This window comes from Bubalus kerabau, chromosome 15, assembly GCF_029407905.1.
Source record: "Bubalus kerabau isolate K-KA32 ecotype Philippines breed swamp buffalo chromosome 15, PCC_UOA_SB_1v2, whole genome shotgun sequence".
NCBI classification, from domain to species: domain Eukaryota; kingdom Metazoa; phylum Chordata; class Mammalia; order Artiodactyla; family Bovidae; genus Bubalus; species Bubalus kerabau.
The window spans coordinates 32,110,373-32,129,689 of NC_073638.1; the positions used below are offsets into that span (position 1 = coordinate 32,110,373).

Genomic DNA, 19,317 nt, shown 5'->3' on the forward strand with positions numbered 1-19,317 from the left:
AGGAATATAAAGATGTCTTGGTTTGTTTTCTTGCAAGGTTCTTGTCATTTTCACTTCACTAACACAAGTTCTCCTTCAGAGATCAGAATTCAGCCCAGAATAGATGATCCCTTAACTGTTGAGCTGATGACGTGACTTCCCTTTCTTCAAAATTCTGAAAAGCACTGTTTTCTAAAGGCACAGTTTATTCTTAAGTACAAAGCTGCACTCAGGTGAGCACCTGCTTTTAGTCTCAGTAATATGTTGTCGTCAGAGTCTGCTGGGGACTTCTCAAGAAATGGGATGATTCATTTCCTGAGGTTATCTAGGGTTCGAGGAGCTATTCAACAGAATTACCTGCATGGTGTGCAAGTAGACAGACTTCCACTGTGATCACAGAGCAGAGAGATAGGTCCCATCGTGGTTGGTTGATAGACCAACTCTGCGGGTTCCGGTTGCTTTAAAGATGCTACTGAGCCTTTGCTTCCCAGGTGACACAGTGGTAGAGAATCTGCCTGCAATTCAGGAGACATAGGAGAAACAGGTTCAATTCCTGGGTTGGGAAGATCTCCTGGAGTAGGAAATGGTGACCCACTCCAGTATTCTAGCCTAGAAACTTTCATGGACAGAGGAGTCTTGTGGGCAACTGGGGTCGATAAGAGTCAGATGTGACTGAGCTTGAAAGCCTTTAGCTCATCACCCTGTTGCAAGAAGGAGACTAAGTTAACTTATCTCCTTATCTGCTTCAGGTTAGCTTAAACCAGAAGCATGTCAGCCGGAAGAGAATTTCCCCTCTTAGGAAGATCTATAGAGGAGATGGCTCAGTCGTCTCTGCCCTGTCCCCACCCCACCCCCACCACAACCATGGTTTAACCCGTAGTCTTCTTGCAGAAGTACCAGTTTTAGTAATCTCAAGAGGAAGTGCTTGAATTGAATGACATAAAGATTTACATCAAGTATTAAGATCCTGAGTAAAAGTAAAATCTCAAAAACTTGAGAAAAGTGAAAGAAAAGTTCTGTGTTTAAATTGGATTTCAGAAATCCAGCAGCTCTGTGACCCTAATTGAGCCCAGTCTAGTTGAGAGGTTTCTTATGGTGAGCATCTCACCAGCTTGCTGGGTGATGAAGCCAGTACCAGGCACATTTTCCTCTCCTCTTCCTCCTCCTCCTCCTCTTTAATACAAAAGTTAATTTAAAATCAATACATTGAATTCAGTGCTGCTTTTTTTCCCAAGAGGGCTTGCACACTTTTTCTGATGTAGTCTGCCTTTTCTCAGGACACACTTTCATCCAGCTTTTAATTTTTGAGACTATGGGAAAAGTTGTAAAAGTTGTGTAAAAAAGTACTCATGTTACCTTCACTTACACTTCGTGTAATAATCACCAGTTGTTAATGTTTTGTTTGCTTTGCTTTTGTCATCTGTTTATCCTGTCTGCCATCTTTCCATCCATCTATCCCTCTGTTTTGGGGAAAATTATTTGAAAAATAGTTGCAGATATTGTACCCCTTCATAGCTCAATACACATATCTTAAATAAATAAAGGTCTTCTCCTACACAGTCAGAATGCTGTTATCATTCCCAAGAAAATGATCATGAACTTAGTATGACTTATTTTGTTGTTCAGTCACCGAGTTATGTCTGATTCTTCGTAACCCAATGGACTGCAGCATGCCAGGCTTCCCTGTCCTTTACCATCTCCTGGAGTTTGCCCAAGTTCATGTCCATTGAATTGGTGATGCTGTCCAATGCCAATGATGATGGCATTACTATAAGTATTACTTACAGACTGTTATATTTTCTCAGTTGTCCTATATTATTTGTAGCTGTTGATTTTTTTTCTAATCTAGGATTCAGTCAGGGTTTGCATTTGTCTTTAGTCTCTTTTTAATCTATAACAAGTCCTCTGCCTCTTGGGTTGTTTGGTTGGTTTTTGATAGCCTTGATGTTTTGAAGATTCCAGGCCAGTTGTCACATAGAACATTCCACATTGTCAGTTCATCCAGTTGCATGGACTCTTGCCTAAATGATGCGTCATCCTCAGTGCTTTGAGAGGTACATGACATCAGGTGATCTTGTCCCACTTCGAGTGCTGCTAAATTTGCAAGAGTTGTGACTCCGATCATCTGCTGTAAATTATGTTTCCTCCTCTGCAGTGAGTGAGTTGGTACCTTTAGTCCATGTGGACGCTCCGGTGCCCAGCATTCTTTTACCCAGTGTTTTCAGCATCCAGAGATAATCTTGTCTGACTTGGTTGTTGCAATAGGGTTACAGCACAGTCACTTTTCTCGTTCTGTCATTGTTTTTTTTTAACAATTATTAGGTAGTACTGTGATATAATAATTTCCCTTCTCTGCCCTTTTTTCTTTATCATGTACAGACCCATGCCCTGTTTTCATTCACTGTATTATCTGTTACCATCATTTCTCTTTTTTTTTTTAAGTTCACATTGTCCCACCCTGGCCAGTTGGAGCCCCATGGAGTTGGCTCCTGTTTCCTTTCGCATCGACAGCATCAATCTCTGAGCGTTTCCCTGCTTTCTGTCACAACCTTAAACTTCCCTGGTGTTGTCCCGGGATCAGCCGCTGCCCCAAGGAGCCCCGGTTCCTGCTACAGGTGACTGTTATCTGGAAACTAAGGTCTTGCCCCCAGACTTTAACTGCAAGGATCCTCTTCTTACATCTGGGCAGGTACAGCACCAATGAAGGGGAGACCTGGAAAACGTTCGTCTTCTCGGAGAAGCCGGTGTTTGTGTACGGGCTCCTCACGGAGCCTGGTGAGAAGAGCACTGTCTTCACCATCTTCGGCTCCAACAAGGAGAACATCCACAGCTGGCTGATCCTCCAGGTCAATGCCACAAGTGCCTTGGGTAAGCCCCTGCCCCCTTAGCCCTTCTCATGGAAGTACCTTTTTTTAACAATTGGAGTGTGGTTGCTTTACAATGCCATGTTAGTTTCTACTGTACAGCAAAGTGAATCAGCTATTCGTATACATAGGTCTTCTCATTTTTGGATTAAGAGTCGGACACGACTGAGCAACTTCACTTTCAGTTTTCACTTTCATGCATTGGAGAAGGAAATGGCAACCCACTCTAGTGTTCTTGCCTGGAGAATCCCAGGGACGGGGGAGCCTGGTGGGCTGCCGTCTATGGGGTCGCACAGAGTCGGACACGACTGAAGCGACTTAGCAGCAGCAGCAGCAGCTTAGATATTCTCAGAAGGGTCTGTAATCCGTTGACGACAGCACATATGCATTAAGTAAACAAGAGATTCAGAGGCAGTTACTCAGGCACTTCTTAACAGGGCCATGTGCTCTCTATATCCTCATTTCCTGTGCAGTCATGGGCACAGGCTGGGTTTAGGTGTATGTGTGCTGAACAGGTGAACGAATAAATGCTTGAAAACTATTCTTCCAAACTAGCAGTTCCAGTTTGGCACATTCGGTGGGTAGACTCGCCTAATGGTGTAGGGTCCTCTCACAGCTGTCTGGGATCTCGTCTCCATCTGCTGGTCCAGCCCAGGACCTGCCAGTAAGGGAGCAGGGGGAGTAAACCTCCGCAGCACCCTTCTTCTTTCTTGGCCCCACGTAACCCTGCCCTCTGCTCCTTCTCTGCCGTGGCTGATGTTATTCCAGTTGCCTGGAATGCTCTGTGGGCTACCCATTCAATTTCTGCTAGTTGAAATCCTTTTTATGGATCAGGACCCAATGCACTTGGCTGCTAATAACCCATCCGGACCTCTGCCCTCTTCTCTGTGTCCAGAACAGACGTGTACTCTTTATACCTTGGATTATAGATTTGTAGCTGCCATGCTTTGTGTGCCGTCTCTCATCAACTGGATCATAGGTCTTTAGGCACAAGAACCTGCTCTGTGCATCTTTATCTTCTACCCACTAGACGGCCTGATGGCCTTATCAGTCAGGGCCTAATAAATGCTTGCTGATTGGGATGGCGTTGAGTTGACAGTAGTTAATCTTTTCAGGCAGCATTTAATCTAACCAAAGACACACATATAAAAAAGATATAAACTGCTAGGATAGACATTGGTGTACTTTGGAATTCTTGTAGAAACCACTCTTTTTAAATTTTGAGTGGATGTGGGTAGATGGAATGACCAGCTTGTCTGACCAGTTCTCCGCCTCCTTCCATGAAGGTCCTGCACCTTCCAAGCAGTAACAGTGGATTCTCTTGCTCATGGGCCACACTACAGATGCGTCCATGCCGTCTTGGGAATCTGACAGGGAACACTACTCCTCAGTGATGCCACCTCTCAGGAGTCCAGCCTTGACCTAACTCCCCAGAGACGAACACCTCTGGGGACCTGGTTCTAAAGGAAACTGGAGAATCTGCTCAAATCTTTCAGAAGTTTAGACTGTGAGCGCCAGGGGGGCTTGCTCCCTCCCCGCTTTCTCAGGTGGATGTCTGTGTTTCTGGGGACACTAGAGGCAGGTGCTGCCTGGCCCCAGAGCCAGCCAGCAAGAGGGTCAGGGCGGCTCCAGGGGCCTGCACGCTTGCTGGGCGGCAGCGAGAGGCCCGGGAAGTGGGTGGCCGGGCCACGGGGGGCAGGTGGGACAGGAAACCCCACGTGGGCATGCCCGTAATTCTACGTTTCCTCCTCCTCAGGGGTCCCTTGCACAGAAAACGACTACAAGCTGTGGTCCCCATCCGATGAGCGGGGCAACGAGTGTCTGCTGGGGCACAAGACTGTTTTCAAACGGAGGACCCCCCACGCCACGTGCTTTAACGGAGAAGACTTTGACCGGCCAGTGGTCGTGTCCAACTGCTCCTGCACCCGAGAGGACTATGAATGGTTGGTTGTCCATCCACGCCAGGGACCGAGTGCTCTTCTGGTCCCTCAGCAGTGTGGGCAACAGGCTGGGGCGTATGCCTTCCCCTGAAGAGAGGGAGCGGCTCGCAGGAAACAAGTATTTATTAAGCAGCTCTTAGGAGCCAGGAGCTGTGCTGGGCACTTTTTATGTTGGTTTTTCCATTTGGTTGTTTCAGCCGTGTGATGTGATGGAGGTGTGAGCACCCCCCTCCCCCAACCAAGCATGCTGCAGTAATTTATGTAGGAATAGATTACTCTGGGATTTATTTTCACAAGGGCAAGCCAAGAAAGGAACATGCTGAAGGTTCCATTGTGGATAACTCCTTTTCCTTAGGAGCCCTATTTTCAAGGAAATTTGCTTCTCTATCTGAAATAAGAGTGTGTGTGTGTGTATGTGTCTATATATATATATGTAAGCTTTCCAGGTAGTGCTAGTGGTAAAGAATCTGCCTGCCAATACAGGAGACACTAGAGACACAGGTTCGATCCCTGGGTCAAGAACATCCCAGGAAATGGAACCCACCCCATGGCAACCCACTCCAGTATTCTTGCCTGGAGAATCCCATGGATAGTGAGCCTGATGGACTACAGTCCATGGGGTTGCAAAGAGTCGGACGTGACTGAGGCAACTTCGCATGCATGCACATATGTATATTTGTGTGTGTGTAAATATACATACATATGGATATTTGTTAATTAGTCCTTGAGTAAAATATCTAAGGCATTGCCTGAGAATGTAGAATAAACAATATGCACACAAATAATTGTAATGGGAGATGGAAAGATGTAGGTACCTTGGAGGAGGAATGGGTGTTTTTCCTGGGATTACTGATAGGAAAGAGGAGACTATAATTTGCTGCTCTTGTTGTTCAGTCAGTCAGTCGTGTCTGCCTCTTTGTGACCCCATGGACTACAGCACGCCAGGCTTCCCTGTCCTTCACTATCTCCCAGAGTTTGCTCAAACTCGTGTCCATTGAGTCGGTGATGTCATCCAAACCAGCTCATCCTCTGTCGCCCCCTTCTTCTCCTGCCCTCAATCTTTCCAGCATCAGAGTCTTTTCCAGTGGGCTGGCTCTTCGCATCAGGTGGCCAAAGTATTGGAGCTTCAGCTTCAGCATCCGTCCTTCCAATGACTATTCAGGGTTGATTTCCTGTAGGACTGACTGGTTTGATCTCCTTGCTGTCCAAGGCACTCTCAAGAGTCTTCTCTAGCACCACAGTTTGAAAGCATCAAATGTTTCCTTAACATCTTTATATTCTCCAATGTTGCCAATAAGAGTGGATTTCAAACTCTTGACTGCAGTCCCTAGTAAGCAGTGTATTTTATGGTATACCTCTTTACCTATATGTATTTGTGTACGTAGACACAGGCACACATCTATATAAACAAAAGTTTTGTGAGCTAAGGCTTACTTTCAAGTGCGATGAGTTTTGCAGTCTTCTGTTCTTTGTGGGGAGGGGAGGAAGCAGGTCCAGACCCTCCAATGTGCTTTCACAGGCTCACTAGTTTATGCCCTACAGTTTGAAGAAACTGCCTATGAAGGGTAGTTGGCTATTGGAGTAATTAATGCTCTGCCTAGTCTCCCAAAAGACTGAAAGCAGCCACTCCGTAAACATTTGCCTGATTTAACAAGTGGGACCTGTTCGGTACAGTAATGAAGCTCTGCCCTTCTGAGTAATTCTGTGTTGAAGGTTTGGTGTGGACTGTGGTGCAATGTCCACGTGAACCGCTCTGCCGTGTCCCTGTTAATACCTTCCCTGTAGTAGGTGTTACACATAATAGAGTCAATGAAACCTTTTGGGTAAAGCACACCAACCTGGAAAATGCCTTTGGATTTCTAGATGATGGTTAGGGCCAGACCTCGGGGAGTACATATCACCACTGCCTCATTTCAGAGCTGTCAGCTCAGGCATTGACAGGCGGTAACAGGACAGAGCCAAGACTAGACCCGGGCGGCTGCTTCCTGCTGCTGTTGCTAAGTCGCTCAGTCATGTCCGACTCTCTGCGACCCCATAGACAGCAGCCCACCAGGCTCCTCCATCCATGGGATTTTCCAGGCAAGAGTACTGGAGTGGGGTGCCATTGCCTTCTCCATCCTGCTTCCTACCCCAGGGCTTTACCCGGCTAGCAGGTGGGCGTGGCAGAGATGTGGTCCCCACAAGCAGGAGGTCTCATGGACTAAAGGACTAAGTCCCAAAGTACGTGAGGAGGAAGCCAGGGTGATTTTATTTCGTAAATGGACATGGTCTTAAATAACAGCAAATCCTTAGTTTAGAACAAAGACTGTTCTTTTAAATTTCTCTTTTAATTCTCCCAATAGTGTCAAGGAGAAAGTCTCACTGGGTAAGATGCAGCAAACTTTTCACATTTGCTGATGCATTTTAATGAAAAAGAGGGCAGGCACAGAGTCTTCGGTTCGGGAACTGGATCTAGCTTAAAAAATGCAGTATTATTTTGTTTTGGATATCATGATCTGTCTTGTTTTTGTCTGTTTACGGCATGGATACTGGTTTTCCAATTATGGCTCTGATACAAAGTTTTTTCTGAAATGTACTGGTGTAAAAAAATGAGTATTTGTTAAAGGGACACGTTAAGTAACTTAAATATGTACATATTTAGGTGTTTATTCAGCATTGTTGGATCTTGGCTGTGACATGCGCGATCTTTGTTGCAGGACACAGTCTCTCTCTCTAGTTGCAGTACTCAAACTTGGTAGTTGTGGCCCAAGGGCTTGGTTGCACTGCGGCATGTGGGATCCTAGTTCTCCGACCAGGGATCGAACCCACATCCCCTGCCTTGCAAGGTGGATTCTTAACCACTAGATCAGCAGGGAAGTCCCTAAGTGATTTATAGAGCTGGTGTGGGGCAGTAGAGTGGATGTCACACGGGAGGGGCTTAAATACCTGAAGTGTGTAAACCAACAGCCTTGACAAGCCCCGTTTGTCTTTTCAGTGACTTCGGCTTCAAGATGAGTGAAGATTTGTCACTGGAGGTTTGTGTTCCGGATCCGGAGTTTTCTGGGAATTCATTTGCCCCTCCCGTGCCTTGTCCTGTGGGTTCTACTTACAGGAGAACCAGAGGGTAGGTCACAGTTGCCATGTCCGGGACACATCAGGTCTGCTTGACTGGAGAGTGTAGGGGACCACCTGGGTTCCTTTCATACTCTCAATGACAGAATTCCACATTGGCATCTTTCAGGTAGCTTGCACAAAATTTAACATTGTGATGTTCGCAAACTCTTCTCCCTACCCCACCCACCATGGGGAAACAGTGCAAGTCTGTAAGCTTCTCTGAAATTCCAGTTGCTTCTTAAGTCATAAACTTCAGCCAACGCATGTCTTCAGAGTGGCATGTTGAAGAGATATGGTTGACCTTGGAACAATACACATTTGAAATGTACAGGTCCACTTATAGGTGGATTTTAATCAATAAATATAGTACTCATATTTTCATTTTACAGATCTTAATTAACTAAGTGTGGGGAAACGTTTGTGGTTGATTAGAGATCACAATACATAGAATCAAAAGAACTAGGATTCTAGCCCCAATTCTCTTCAGACTGTTTGAGTTTCCTACCTTTGGGTGAGTTATTTATGAATTCCTTTGATTTTGAGGGAGAGAGAGCAGTTATGCAGATTTTTACCTGTTGGAGGGGTGTCAGTGCCCCTAACCTTCAAGTTGCTCAAGGGTCAACAGTGTATGTGAAACCCACCTAGGACCGTGCTTCAGAACGTTGCGCTGCCTGATTGCTTTACAGACAGAAGCAGTTCAGAGCGAGTCAGCCTCCTCCTCCGTGCTCTGTAGGAAAATGAATAGATGAGCTCTAATGTCCGTGTTCTTTCATGATTGTACTTTGATGTTTCTGACTTCTTGCTTTTGGGGGGGGGGCGGTGACAGCTATCGGAAGATTTCTGGGGACACCTGCAGTGGAGGAGATGTTGAAATGCGCCTGGAAGGAGAGCTGGTGCCGTGCCCCTTGGCAGGTGAGAGACGTGGTTTCTTCCCTTTGTCTCATCGGGACATTGTTGAAGTATTACTGTGATCTCACTGGGCTCTTCCAACTTAATGGAGAGACAGAATGGAGATTACAGGCCTCTCAGAGCTCCTGGCTGCCCCAAACTGTGGTCTCTAAATGACATTTATTTATGGCCTTATGCTTTTATAGGAATGGAAGACATTGGAGGGAAAGCCCTTTTGTTTGTTGAAAGATGTTTATTTGGCATACAACAGATGTTTATTTGGCATCTGTTGTATGTGAGGCGAGGAGGTGCTGAGGGACACCCATAGGCCTTCTGTGTGCTTCTTAATCTATTTGTCATAGAAACAGACTCATGGCTTTCTGGGAAGTAGCTAAGTGGTCTGTCTTCATTTTTGTAATGATAACTGTAACTAATATTTTAATGGAATTTTACACATTTTAATTCACTTTTCCATGTGTTATCAATTTAATCTTTATAACTACCCAGTGAAGCAGATATTATTGTTAGCTCCATTCTTTTTCATATGAAGAAGCATGTTTAGAGGAGAGAGTCAAACAGTTTATTTAAGGTCTCCTATCTGGTTAGCAACAGAGCAAAAGTTCAGACTCTAAGCTCCATGCTCTTCCTTGGCAGTCTCTCAAGCATCCTGCCCATTCCCTAACCATGCATCCTTATGCAGGCTCGTTAGGGGAAACCTTTGGAGCAAGTGAATATGCTGTCAAGATATAGCGTGTCCCAAATGTTTCAAGCTGATATGGTAGTGATGACTCACGTTGAGGTATTTGTAATATACTGGGGAGATCCCCTGGAGGAGGGCTTGGCAGGCCACTCCTGTATTCTTGCCCGGAGAATCCCATGGACAGAGGAACCTGGTGGGCTGCAGTTCATAGGGTTGCAAAGAGTAGAACATGACTGAAGCAACTTAGCACGCACACACGCACACATGAAATTATGATACCTTAATGAAGAGCTGATCTCTTAGCACCTTTTCTTTCTTCGTTCTGTTCTAGTCTTATTCATATAGGGCTTCTCTTCCCTCTGAGCCCTCCCTCCTGCTTGTGCCTTTTGGGAAAGGTGCATGATTAGGCCAGACTCCCTCAGCAGAGGTGGCGTTCAGAGGAACAGCCATCAGCGCCACGTGAATCATGAGAGAACCACCTCGTCCTGCGGGGGTGGGGGAGAGCAGCCCTCTCGCTTGCTCACTGCTTGCCAGCTCGCCCTGGTGTTTTTCATGCTAAGCTCATTAGTCCCTTAATTTAATCTTCCATCGTTACCCAAGTAATTAACATCCCTCACCATGGAGACTTAAAAAGAACACGGCTTCAGCAGATTACCACAAACGAGCAGATAATACTCAGATAGTTCCCTCAAGAGAGCTGTTATTGATGAGGGCCTGGGTGAGCAGGGTTTGAGTGATCGCTCATAAGGGGCTGGAGCATGTACTTTGGTGATAAATATTTCTGAAGATGTCACCGAGGGACAAAACAGTTTGTTTAGAGCTGTGTAAAATGGTAGGAAAGCTATTTTCTCTTCTGATAGGAGAGGATAGAATAGGGAATAAGTTAAAAAAAATCTCATTTGTAGTGTAGCGTGTATGTGTGCTAAGTCACTTCAGTGACTCCATGGACCATAGCCTGCCAGGCTCCTCTGTCCATGGACCATAGCCCGCCAGGCTCCTCTGTCCATGGAATTCTCCAGGCCAGAATACTGGAGTGGATTGCCATGCCCTCCTCCAGGGGATCTTCCTGACCTGACCTAGAAGTCAAACCTGAGCCTCTTATGTCTCCTGCATTGGCAGGTGGGGTCTTTCCCACTAGTGACACCTAGGAAGCCCTTGTAGGATAGTGAATGAAGTGAAGTTGCTCAGCCGTGTCATGTCCGACTCTTTGCCACCCCGTGGACTTTAGCCTACTACGCTCCTCCGTCTATGGGATTTCCCAGGCAAGAGTACTGGAATGGGTTGCTGTTTCCTTCTTCAGAATATCTTCCCGACCCAGGGATCAAACCCGGGTCTCCTGCATTCTAGGCAGATGCTTTACCATCTGAGCCACCAGGGAAGGTTGTAGGGTAGGGTGGGCTACCTTCCAATTTTTTCCCCACCCCCAAAGCTTGGAGCAAAGGCAGGAATGTACCACGAAAGGAAAAGATATTTCACAGGACTAACATGGAACCATAATATGTTTGCAAAGTTGAGATAATCTGGTCATCTGGAAGGATTTTTAAAAGTGAAGAAATTTTTCTTCCTTCAAGATTAGGATAATGACACACATTTCTAGGCTGGGCTTATGTATGCCTGGGATTGACCAGTTCTATTTCTTTTCTAACACACAAGCTGTCTGTTTCTCTACTCCCCATCCTAAGGCAGGTGTTTCTGGACTCAAAAGGCAGTGTCGGTTAGAAGAAAAAATCCCAAAGCAACAGAATGAGGTTTCTAAATGCTGGAGAGAGGTGGGGTGAAGGGCTTGCTGCTGTGAATGTGTCTCTACAACTCCATGTGGCACGGCCACAAGTCTGTGATTCCAGCACTGTTTACAAACTCAGCACTTTTCATCTGACTGCCTGGTCTCCCGGGAATTACAGTGGGATGGTTTTCTTGAAAACCAAAGGGAGTGATTCATTATCATGTGGTAGCTCAGATCCTTTTGAAGTGAGACCAAAAGAAAAGAGGACAATTTACCTTTGGTTAAAAAAAAAATTATAGGTAGATTTAAGTTTTTGAGTGCATTATTTATATTGGAGCTTTATAAAGCAGAGGTGGCTAACATATGTTTAAAGAATGGAATGACAGAGAGGGGAAAAAAAAAAAAAACCATCACCATGCAGGCTTGCAGCAGAGGGACCCAGATTTGTCACTTGGAGATGCAATATATTGTCACAGTGGACACCTCAGAAATGGATGCTGGTGTGTTGCTGATTTTCATTCTTTCGGGAAACTCCAGATGTTTTCCAGGTGGGTCCCTAAGAGGAAGAGAGAGGCTGCCAAGAGCACCAGCTCTTCCTGTTCTTAGTTGTCTGACATTAAATCAGTCTCTCCAGCACTCTGAGCTTCTGTTTCTTTGTCTTGAGAGATTGGTGTCTATATTGCAAGAGACAGACTTGGGTGTTAAAGCTTAGACTCTGGATCCAGACCACTGGAGTTCGGTTCTTGGTTCTGCCACTTAGCAGTTGTGTGGCCTTGCATGGGTTACTTAACCTCTGCTCTCAGCTTTCTTACTTGTAAAATCGAGTGAATAGTTCTTCCATTATACAGTTGTCCTCTCTGTCTCTCAAACTCATTTAGTCGTCTCTGACTCTGCGACCCTGTGGACTGTAGCCCACTTGGCCCCTCTGTCCATGGAGTTCTCCTGGCGAGAATACTGGAATGCATAGTCATTCTTTTCTCCAGGGGATCTTCCCAACCCATGGATCGAACCTGGGTCTCCTGCATTGCAGGCAAATCTTTCATGTCTTAGCCACCAGGGAAGCCCATTATACAGTTGTTACTGGGATCAAACAATTCCTGATACATAGTATGTATGTTGTGTAAGTATTTAAGTAGAAGGAGAATCTTCATGATGATTGTGTTGTAATACATTCTGTAGGTGGCCAGGAACATATATATTATTACTTTGAAAATAGAATAGGTTGATATGATTGCTCTGTGTCATGAACAATATTGAATGGGTGAGCAAATAGATTAGAAAACTTAGCTATAAGTCTTCAGTGAAAAGTTCCCTAGTCAGTGAGATTATGACGCCACATGATGCAACCCGTCCTGTGATGAGGAGGAACATGCTGAGTGGTATGACTATTTTCATATGTGACCAAAACTTTTAGGTTGAGCTCTGAAGCTAGATATTGGAGCATGCCTACTGTGGAGGGCAGGGCCGTGGAGGATACAGATTTGGGGGAAAAAAGAATGTAGCAGTAAAAAGCAGAGATTCATGGGTGTCTGAGTAGCTTGGCCGAGGCAGAAATGTTATTGCTTTACCCTCCTTCTAAGTCACGATCCCTAAGTTCTCACTTGATTCACGCCTTGTGCCATCTGTGGCTCTGAGGCTTCCGGGTGAGAAAGAGGTAGGTCGGACGTGCGAGGACCCCTTCAGCACCCCCAGGCCCACCCGCCCTCTTGTCTTGTGTGTCTGTGCAGAGGAGAACGAGTTCATCTTGTACGCCATGCGCAAGTCCATCCATCGCTACGACCTGGCCTCGGGGGCCACCGAGCAGCTGCCCCTCACCGGGCTGCGGTCAGCGGTGGCCCTGGACTTCGACTATGACCGCAACTGCTTGTACTGGTCCGACCTGGCCTTGGACGTCATCCAGGTGCGTCTTCCCTGGGTCTGCTTGTGGGGGCCCTGCCTTGTGACTGCTGAGTCCTGGTAAACCTATTTCAAAGTGTTCTGAGGAGATGGGTATTTGAGGTTTTAAAGTTTTATCTCATCTCAGGGCCAATGGATGACGCTTTCCAGTTTTCTGTTCTAGTATATTCTTTCTCTGCCTACCTCTGTCCTTATAGGAAAAACAGAGGGAGCCTTCAAATCTGCATTCTTGCTTGTAAGTGAGGTCTCCCTTTTCCTGCTGGGAAGATTTTAGGGCTCAGTATGTAGCCCTCTTTGTCCCTATTATCATACCCACTGCCTCATTCGTGTCCTTCTTTTCAAGCTCTGATATAGTAACTCTTGACTTCTCTGTAGTTCACGTAATTATCCACTTCAGCTATTCCGAGCACAGTCAAGAACCAGAAAGTAAGCTGTAAAGATCGCTGTGCAGGCCAGATAAATGGCCATACTTGCAGACCCGTGCATTTTAAAGAGAGCTCTTTGATCTTTTTTCATTGCCTATTTAATCCTTTTATAAAAGCAATTCTAACAAGTTTTATCTGGACTTCCAACCCAATAGAAATTTTACAGGGCCTGGGTATTCGAAGAGGTGGGGACAGGGAGGTGGGGGAAGGGGCTGCTGCCCGAGGCTGTCCAAGCGGTAGTACCTGATGACTTGGAACCTCCGAGGGAGGAAGGACTATAAAAAGCAGACACAGGATCTTAGAAATAACAGCAGTCTGGTTTCATTTATTTTAAAAGCAAGCAGACTCATGCATCTTGGTCATTTCTACCTCATTATTGTGATACAATGTAGCTCAGTGACCAGTGTTCATGACCATCATGCAGGAAGATACGAATGACTTGGTTCTGTTAAGTTATCCTGCTTCAAACAGGAAGCTGTAATCCATTTAAGAAATGCTTTTAGTGAAAAATGGCTTCATGCATGTGGAACACTCCCCTTGCCATTCAAGCCCGTTGAATAAGCAGGTTCCCATCGATGGAACTGATTTGGCTGGAGGTCATGTGCGCATTTCACAGTGTTTCTTCTTCTGTCTCTTCAGCGCCTCTGTTTGAACGGGAGTACGGGGCAGGAAGTGATCATCAATTCTGGCCTGGAGACAGTAGAAGCCTTGGCTTTTGAACCCCTCAGCCAGTTACTTTACTGGGTGGATTCTGGCTTCAAAAAGATTGAGGTACGTGCCTTCTATGCTGTCTGTGATTAAGCAAGCAGGGAGGCGCCGGGCTGGGAGCCAAATTTGACACAGAGGGGGAAGCCAGTGTGTCCAGCTCCTCTGGAGATTCCCTGAGAATTGCAGAGAAAGGGTGTCCCGTGTGCAAACAGGATGCCTGCATCTGTCAAACAAAGATTTCGTTAAGATACCTGAACACTTGTATTGGGGCTAGCAGCAGCATAGCGTAGTAATTGTAATGATAATGATACCGTTACAGCATTGCTATAATGCTATAACATCCACACTCCAGTATTACGCTTTTAGTGTAATGTGATGTAGATAATATTGTGAGGATGTGACTGCCATCCTCATTGTGGTTGTAATGTGGTTGCCATGCTCTCGTGGTCGTTCCCTGTTGGAACCACTTTGCGTGAATTCTCTGATTCACTTCTCACAGCTGCCCTGTAAGGTAGGTCCTCTCACCTCCTCACTTCACCTGTCTGCACCTGAGCTCTGCAGGGCCGAGAGGGGTAAGAGATCATGGGCTCCTGGGCATGCTCAACTCCTGCATATTCCTGCTGGGGCCCTGGGGCACCGTCTCAATACCTCTTTACACTGACTTCTGGGGAGGCATGACTTGTGTAAGGCGCGGTAGAAACAGGGAGACCCAGAGAGACAGGACAGATCACCAGCAAAAGCCACAAACTTGAGAGATGGACCTGGGTTCAGTCTTTATCCCCCCCTTTTTTTTTAATTAAAAAAATATTTATTTTTATTTATTTGGCTGCACCAGATCTTAGTTGCAGCACTCAGGATCTTCTTTCGTTGTGGCCTGCGGGATATTTAGTTGAGGCATGTGAACTCTTAGTTACAACGTGTGGGATCTAGTTCCCTGACCAGGGATCGAACCCCGGCCCCCTGCATTGGGAGTTTGGGATCTTAGCCACTGGACCAGAGAGAAGTCCCCTAGTCCTTATTCTGGTAGCTAAATGACTCAGGAGAGTATCTTATCCCCTCTAAGCTCCAGTGTCTTCATCCGTAAGATGAAGATTCCGTTGTCCAGTCATCGTTTGGCAGGTGCCGTGTCCTGGCCCACTGCGGGCTGGGCCTGGTTTTAGATCACAGTGATACAGCAGGAGGCGAGACATGCCGGTCCCTGTGCTGAGATTAGGTTTTCGTGGAGGAAGCAAAATAACAACGAAATAAGCCTATCTGTCCTCTTGGTGCCATGTGCTGCGGTGAACATCACACAGGGTATGTGATTGCGTGACGGGGGAGAGGAGCTGTCTTCGAGGTGACATCTGAGCTGAGCTGTGACCGAGCACGGATCATTGGAGTGTTCCCCTCATGGGACGGTTGAGAGAAAGGGTGGAAGGATGCGTAGCACTGGTCACATTCTGAGCCGTGCGTCGGTGGTCTTGTCGTTACTCTTCCTCTTTCTTTTTTTAATTGAGTGTGCTCAGCACTTTGCTAGAAGGATGCAGGTAAAGCTTGAGTGTCTATAGGCTCACAGCGTAAACTCAAATACTGTGTGTGAAATGGTGAAAGAAGAGTCAGTGATCAGAACTGTGGATGCCCATTGATCAAGGTGGATCAGAAAGGTTAGCAGAGGAGGGGTATTTTGAAGGAAGGATAGGATTTGATTAAAAAGCAGAGGACAGGTCTTGGGGGGATACATGGCAAGAGCAGACAGGAGTGGGTATATCAGGCTTGGGGATCCCTAAGAAGACCAGTCTCCCTGAGGTTGTAGGGGCTGACATGGAGGAGAGAGAATGTGGAAAGAAAAGAGTCTGGGGACTCTGAATTGGTGAGGTAGTGACATTGAGAATTTGTTTTATGGATAAAGCAGAGACATTGGTGGCTTTGGAGCTTGGAGTGGCAGAGGCGGGTGGAGTAAGTAAACACGCAGCAAACACTTACTTGGTGCAGGTCATCACACCCCCAGAACTGGGGGTGCAGGTGATGGTGGCTCCTTCGTCAGGCCCTTTGAGAATTGCTGCCTGAGCCAGAGTGGGGAGCAACTCAATCTGGCTGGAGAAGGGGGCAGGTTTCCCAAATCAGTCTACAGGGGAATCCAGCCACCGTAGAGGACCATAGGTGGGAACCAAGAAGGAAACTTTGCAGCGTGGGTCTCATCAGGAGCTCAGACCCCTCTCAGCCATTCCCTCTCCTTTATTTGTCAGGTGGGGCATCCAGACGGCGACTTCCGCCTCACTATTGTCAATTCCTCTGTGCTCGATCGACCCAGGGCTCTGGTCCTCGTACCTCAAGATGGGTAAGTGTGGTCCCAGAGAAGATCCATGTGGGTCCAGGGCTGCCACAGACAGAGTCTCTTGGAAATGCAAACTGCTGGACAGAAACTTGTTTCTGATTATTGTGGTTGAAATAATCTAGGACCTGCGAGTCTTGGAGCCGTAGCTTAGTCATCCTGGGCTGCACACTCCATCGCCTTTCTGTTAGCAAGCATCACAGTCTGTAGGCACCCAGATGTCTTGCAGCTGTGGGGTGTTTCCCTAACAGAAAGTAGTGTTTAAAGTCTCTCTGGTCATAGTCAGCCCTGTTTGAATATTGTAAGGAGCCTTTATCTTGAGTTTCACGTGTGATACAAATATTTAAACCATTCCTTCTTTTTCCTGCCCCCAGCTTGTGTTTTCTTATCAGCAGTTTGCATGCAAACTGGAAAATGGGAAATGCAGAGGTGCTTCTCACTAATTTATTGCTAACTTAAGGAAACATACCTAAAAAGGGAAATTCTGGATTAGTCTTTCTAGCATTTGTGATTGAGAAATCAGTTTTTAAAAGAAAATTCTGAAAGTAACATATGCACTTGGTTAAAAATATTAAAAGAAAGTAGAAATTTATGAAATGAAAAATATTGGTTTCTTCTTTTCACTTTCACATTTTCTAGGAGTAATCATGGTTGATATTTTCTTGTGTCTCATTCAGAGTTTATTTTTACCCATGTACATGTGTACACCCTTTAACACACAGAGACACATATGCACACACATGCATCAAAGAGGATCATAGGATATTTACTGTTCTGCGTGTTTTAAAAATATTAATATGGTTGGAAGATTTTTTAATCTGAACGCATGTAGATCTTTAGACGTTTTACTGTTCTTTTCTATGTACCATAATGTAACAATTTACAGATTAATATTTTTGTGTATATATATATACACACACACACACACACGCTTATATATATATGTATGTGTGCACATCTACCTGTATATGTATATTTTTTGCTAGTGTGGACAATGGGCTTCCCAGATGACTCAATGGTAAAGAATCCACATGCAATTCAGGAGACGTGGGTTTGATCCCTGGGTTAAGAAGATTCCCTGGAGAAAGAAATGGCAGCCTACTCCAGGATTCTTGCCTGGGAAGTCCCATGGACAGAGAAGCCTGGTAGGCTACTGTCCATGGGGTCGCAAAGAGTCTGACACAATTTAATGGCTAAACAACAACAAATGTGAACAATGCTGATGATGAACATGTTTGTACACTCTCTTTGCATAGCTTGATTCTATCCATAGATAAATTCCAGTAAAAGAATTTCTGGGTCAGGTAGTTAACTGGCTTTAAGTAGTATAATTAGAGATTACAATAACAAGGCCAAGCTAACTGGCTGAATGCTTGGCACTTTGGAGGAGTATTTGAGCGTCCATCTCCCCATTCTTTCCCCAATGGTTCAGTGGTAAACAGTCTGCCTGCAGTGTAGGAGATGCAGGTTCCATCTCTGGGTGGGGAAGATCCCCTGGAGGAGGGCGTGGCAATCCACTCCAGTATTCTGGCCTGGAGAATCCCACGGACAGAGCCTGGTAGGTTGTGGTCCATGGGGTCTCAAAGAGTCGGACATGACTGAAGCGACTGAGCATGCACACTCCCCATTCTGATGGGATGTGTGTTTTTCCCTGGTTTCACCCAGGGTGATGTTCTGGACCGACTGGGGGGACCTGAGGCCTGGCATTTACCGGAGCAACATGGATGGTTCGGCTGCCTACCGCCTTGTATCAGAGGATGTGAAGTGGCCCAACGGCATCGCCGTGGACGAGCAGTGGATCTACTGGACGGATGCCTACCTGGACTGTATTGAGCGGATCACTTTCAGTGGCCAGCAGCGCTCCGTCATCCTGGACAACCTCCCGCACCCCTACGCTATTGCTGTCTTTAAGGTGGGACCTCACCTGTTCCCAGCATTTGGCAACCTGTCTACACTTGGCGAGGAGCAGACTGAGGCAAAGAGCCTGCTGTCTCTGGGTTTTTACTGAGATGCTTATCTAACATGTAGAAAATCACCTCATTTCTGAACTGGAGGCAGTTTCTTTTGGCACCTAGGGAGGGATTCCAGACCCAGCTGCCAGGGATCTAGGGTGCTCATCATTCTCATTTCAAAAGGTTGAAGTTCAAGGTTGCATCTGATGAAAATTCCTGGCTTGCCTTTCGGTGTTGGTAGCCTCCGTTGGGCTCCGAGTTCCCGTCTGTTGTGAGGTTTGCTCTCTTCATTTCCTGATGTCTTGAGATGAGCCCCACCCTGCCTCCCGGGAGCCTTGTCACTTGTGCTTCAACCCTGCAACATAAAGTAGTTCTTCAGATTTTGAACTCAAGGGTTGAGCTTGTGGTCAGACTCGAACACTCATCGGATAGCTTCTTTGGGGCGGCTCCTTCAGTGTGGATATTTGGTGAGGTTTGGATAGAAGCACTGATTCCTGCCTTTAACTGGCATCTTGCTCACGCCGATCATTCATCCAGGGAATGTCAGGTGTCCACTCCACAGTGGAGTTCTTGTTCTTAATGCGGGTTCTGAGTGAAAGACAGAAGAGCTGACTAATGAGCGAATCTAATCTCATCTTTTTAGAATGAGATATACTGGGATGACTGGTCACAGCTCAGCATCTTCCGAGCTTCCAAATACAGCGGGTCCGACATGGCCATTCTGGCGAGCCGGCTCACGGGGCCCATGGACTTGAAGATTTTCTACCGGGGCAAGACAACTGGTAAGGCAGCATGCCCTCCTTCATCTCTGTCGCGTTGATCTCTCGAAAGGGGCTGG

At 46.2% G+C, this 19,317-nt stretch overlaps 1 protein-coding gene across 9 annotated transcripts in view; it reads left to right on the forward strand.

Moving 5' to 3' along the window:
- Window positions 1–19,317, forward strand: part of SORL1 (sortilin related receptor 1) — a 168,506-nt gene that overhangs the window by 82,576 nt on the left and 66,613 nt on the right. For all 9 annotated transcript variants that reach the window (XM_055548411.1, XM_055548416.1, XM_055548419.1 and 6 more), the window contains exons 13-21: window positions 2,669–2,847; window positions 4,600–4,786; window positions 7,758–7,886; window positions 8,703–8,788; window positions 12,915–13,087; window positions 14,148–14,279; window positions 16,442–16,533; window positions 18,193–18,439; window positions 19,123–19,261. In XM_055548411.1, the coding sequence (XP_055404386.1) occupies window positions 2,669–2,847; window positions 4,600–4,786; window positions 7,758–7,886; window positions 8,703–8,788; window positions 12,915–13,087; window positions 14,148–14,279; window positions 16,442–16,533; window positions 18,193–18,439; window positions 19,123–19,261 (1,364 nt within the window). The remainder of the gene's footprint in view (window positions 1–2,668; window positions 2,848–4,599; window positions 4,787–7,757; window positions 7,887–8,702; window positions 8,789–12,914; window positions 13,088–14,147; window positions 14,280–16,441; window positions 16,534–18,192; window positions 18,440–19,122; window positions 19,262–19,317) is intronic.